The sequence below is a fragment of the Gossypium hirsutum genome, chromosome A07 (assembly GCF_007990345.1).
Source record: "Gossypium hirsutum isolate 1008001.06 chromosome A07, Gossypium_hirsutum_v2.1, whole genome shotgun sequence".
In the NCBI taxonomy this organism is placed as follows: domain Eukaryota; kingdom Viridiplantae; phylum Streptophyta; class Magnoliopsida; order Malvales; family Malvaceae; genus Gossypium; species Gossypium hirsutum.
This window is the reverse complement of record NC_053430.1, coordinates 86744055-86748007: the sequence shown is the minus strand read 5'-3', so window position 1 is coordinate 86748007 and position 3953 is coordinate 86744055. Positions and strand designations below refer to the sequence as shown.

At 41.4% G+C, this 3953-nt stretch overlaps 1 protein-coding gene across 1 annotated transcript; it reads right to left on the bottom strand.

Annotated features, from left to right (window-relative positions):
- Positions 1 to 2939: 2939 nt before the first annotated feature.
- Positions 2940 to 3953, bottom strand: LOC121203748 (vimentin-like). Its single transcript, XM_041074201.1, has one exon. The coding sequence runs from the start codon at positions 3951 to 3953 to the stop codon at positions 2940 to 2942; it is 1014 nt and encodes a 337-aa protein (XP_040930135.1).

Below are 3953 nucleotides of genomic sequence, written 5' to 3'. Positions count from 1 at the left end.
ATAGGCTACCTATGGCCGAACATACATGTCTATGTTGGGGCCGATTGCATCACAACACCATACCATTTCAATTTTGGTCATGGTTAAACAAAGAACTTAATGTCTCACTCAAAAATGCTAAAAAGAATATTCAAGAATCATCAATCCACCATCACATGCACCATTACAAAGCTTCACTTTTAGCATGCAAATGATATCAACACCAATCCACCTTGGCCGAATATCATCTCCATGACATAGTAAAGATTTGAACCATGGGCTATTTAGAACTCAAGCTAACTACTAAAACATGCATGCATCTTATGGAACATCATCAAACATACCTTAGTCTATTAAACCACCATAGTCGATTTCCTCAAAGCTCTTTTTCCTTCTTTTTCTTTCTCCTATTCGGCCAAGAACAACATAAGAGCTTTTCTCTTCTTTTCTCTTTTTTTTTCTTTTTTCTTTTTGGTCATGCATGAGAATGATGAACACATTTTTTTCTCTTTGTTTTCTTCCTTCAATTTCTTATTAGTTTATTGCCCATGCTTCTTATTTTATTCTTCCATTAACACAACATGTTTCATGACATGTTTTGCCCATGCTTCTTATTTTATTCTTCCATTAACACAACATGTTTCATGACATGTTTTGCCCATGCTTCTTATTTTATTTTTCCATTAACACAACATGTTTCATGACATGTTTTGCCCATCATCCCTTGTCATGGCCGGCCACTAGTACTTAAATGGGGGGAAATTGACATGCAAGTCCACCCCTTTGATTACATGCACTATTAGGCCACTTGCATTTGCCTAGCACATTTCTAAATTTTCTCACATAAGTCCTATCAACTAAATTCACATGCAATTAACTAAATCGAAGCTTAAAACTTTCACACATTTATATTCACATATTTTAGGCAATAATTATCACATTCAAATAATTTGGTGACTCGGTCTAGCGGTCCCGAGACCGCTTTCCGACTAGGGTCACTTTAGGGCTATCACAATTAGACCCTGTACTAGGGCTCTGAACTCAATACAATTCTGGATCTCGTGATCTTTCTCATGATGGAACTCACAGTAGTTCCGTGTATCTTGGATTTTATCTCCCAACCCTTGCGGGACTAAACCTCTCTTCTGCATCTCATTCCAAACTAGCTTCAATGGGGTTCTCACCTCCGCGGTATTCAGCTTGACTTTCCTCCCCACATTCTCAATTATCGAATTTACCCCTTTATCAGTATGACTGGGCAACAGATTTCCTGTACTAGGTGTATCATCAAATTTTAGAACACCTGCTTTGATAAGCCTTTCCACGCACCTTTTGAATGAGGTACAGTTTTCTATCGAGTGCCCCGTAATCCCTGCGTGGTATTCACACTGAGCATTCGCATCGTACCACTTAGGGTATGGGGGCTGCAACGGCTCTAAGTGGAAAGGAGCCACTACATGTGCATCAAACAGACTTTTGTACAACTCCCTATATGTCACTGGTATGGGAATATATTGAAACTTCTCTGTATTCTGTCTCATGTTAGGCTCCCGCCTTGGTAAGGCCTACTGGCCTGTGACTATCGCCCTTGACTGATTAACAGTGGCCGGTTTTGCGTAGCTTGAGCTCACATTACCTACTTCATTCTCTCTTTTCTTCAGGGTTGACCTTCTCGTGTTCTCCCCGACTTCTATCTTACCTGATCTTATGGCATTTTCTATCATTTCGCCAGACATTACTATGTCTGCAAAGCTCTTGGTTGCGTTACCTAACATATGAGTAATGAAAGGCGCCTTCAATGTATTGATGAAGAGCATGGTTGTTTCTTTTTCTAGCAACGGTGGTTGGACCTGTGTAGCGACCTCTCTCCATCTCTGAGCATACTGCCGGAAGCTTTCGATTGGCTTCTTCTCTATATTCTGGAGTGTGATCCGGTCCGGTGCTATATCTGTTATATGGCCGTACTGCTTCATGAAGGCCTGAGCTAGGTCCTTCCATGACATAACTTGGGTACGACTCAACTGATTGTACCATTTGGCCGCAACCCCAGCCAAACTATCCTGAAAACAGTGTATCAACAACTGATCATTATTGACATGACCCGTCATTCTCCGATAAAACATCGTGATGTGAGCCTCAGGGCAACTAGTTCCGTTGTATCTTTCAAATTCTGGCATTTTGAACTTGGGAGGTAATACCAAATCTGGGACTAGACTCAACTCTCTGGCATCCATTCTGCAGTAATTATCAACACTTTCCAACGCCCTGAACTTCTCCACAAACCATTTATATTGGTCCTCCATTTGTTTGGGCAGTTCTGTTTTTTCTTTTTCCAACTCTGCTGCGTCGTCGAAGTCAAGGACCTGGGGGTTTGTTAGATTATCCTTAGGGTTGGTGCTCGATCCCGCTGGGAAGTTTACTGGTGCTGAGGTACCAGTTTGATAAAGAGGTTGGACATTAACAGACACCTTTAGTGGTTGTGTTTGCATGTTCGCTGGCGCAAAACTTGTAGGACAAGCGGAATCCTCATTGTCATTTCTAGTGTCAACCATAGGGCCTTTTCCTTTGTCAGACCCTTCTTTAAACAACTGTGTCAGCTTGCTTATCATACTATTTTGTGATTCTAGCATGTTTCTCTGGGACTCCAGCATTTGGTCTCTCATTTCCTGCTGGATCTTAGCCAGCTGCTCTTGCATCTGAGCCTGCAGTTGCTCTTGCATCTCCTTTTGTATTTGCTCAAACCTCTGATCCATATCCTTTGTCTTCCTTCGTGTGTAGTACCGGTGTTCCAGGGTAACTAGATAAATGGCCACTAATTAATAAGGTTCTTTTGTGTACATGATGTTATGCGATGCAATGTAATGCAAATGCATGGCATGAATGCAAAAAGGAGACGTCGATTCGAATTCAATTTCATTTAGAAAACTTCGCTGAAAAAAAAATCTTTTACATAAAATGAATTACATATACGTTCTTGCCCTAACACCCAAAGCTTTTACTTTCCTAAGAAGGCAGGCTAACTCTCGCCCCCGATCTGATTCTAACTCATATTTAACTCCTAGCATATCTGCTTGGACTGCCAAAGTCTGTAAATGATCAGCCACCTCTCGTATCTGAACTATAGCTTCACCCATTAAGTAATCCCTATCTCGGACCTGATCTTGAGATCGGTGAAGTTGCTCCCCTAGTTGCTCATTATTTGCTTCCAATAATTCAATTTGATTCTCACAGTTCTGAAGTGTAGCTTTAAGTTCTTCTACTTTCCCCTTCAAATTCTCGATCTTGCTTAGACTAACTCTTAATTCAATTACTGAGTTACGACACTGATGTTGCTGTAGTGCCGTTTCTAACTCCTCCACCTGAGCTCTTAACATCTGTTTTTCATTTTGGCTATCGTCCAAACTCTTTTTACAAGTGACTTCTCGAGCCTGAGCATCGTGGAACTTTCTTTCCCACCAATCGGCCCTAGCCTTTTCCTCTTGGATTTCTTGCCTCCACTGTTCAGACGTTTTACCTAAACCAGCATTTCTCATTGACTTATGCAGCTGCTTGTAATCAGTCTTCAGACTGTCTAGGTCCTCCTCAACTTCTCTCTTTCTCTTTCTCAAATTCTCAGCCTCAGATTTTTGAACATCAACATCCAGCTTTAAGTACACTTTTTCCTCCTCCAACTGCTCTATTTTCCTTTCTAACTCCGAGGTTTTCTTTTCGAAGTCTTGCTTTATGATTTCCAATTCGGAGGGGACCACTCGCAGATATTCCTCTATCGGTCGAGCTTCTTCTAAATTTGGCATCGGGATATTATCGTTAACCCTTCTACTCCACCATTCGTTATATTCAAGAGTTACCATTGGATTCACAGCAACTCCCTTTATCCGACAAGTTTGGTTCCAGGCATTATAAATCTCACGGCTCTTTTTCTTGGAGTCTTTCTCCCCATATGAGAACCCACTCTGAGCTAGCCCCTGCGTCAT

Excerpts from the sequence above, each read along its gene's own strand:
- LOC121203748 (XM_041074201.1), bottom strand. The coding sequence starts at position 3,953 with ATGACGCAGGGGCTAGCTCAGAGTGGGTTCTCATATGGGGAGAAAGAC.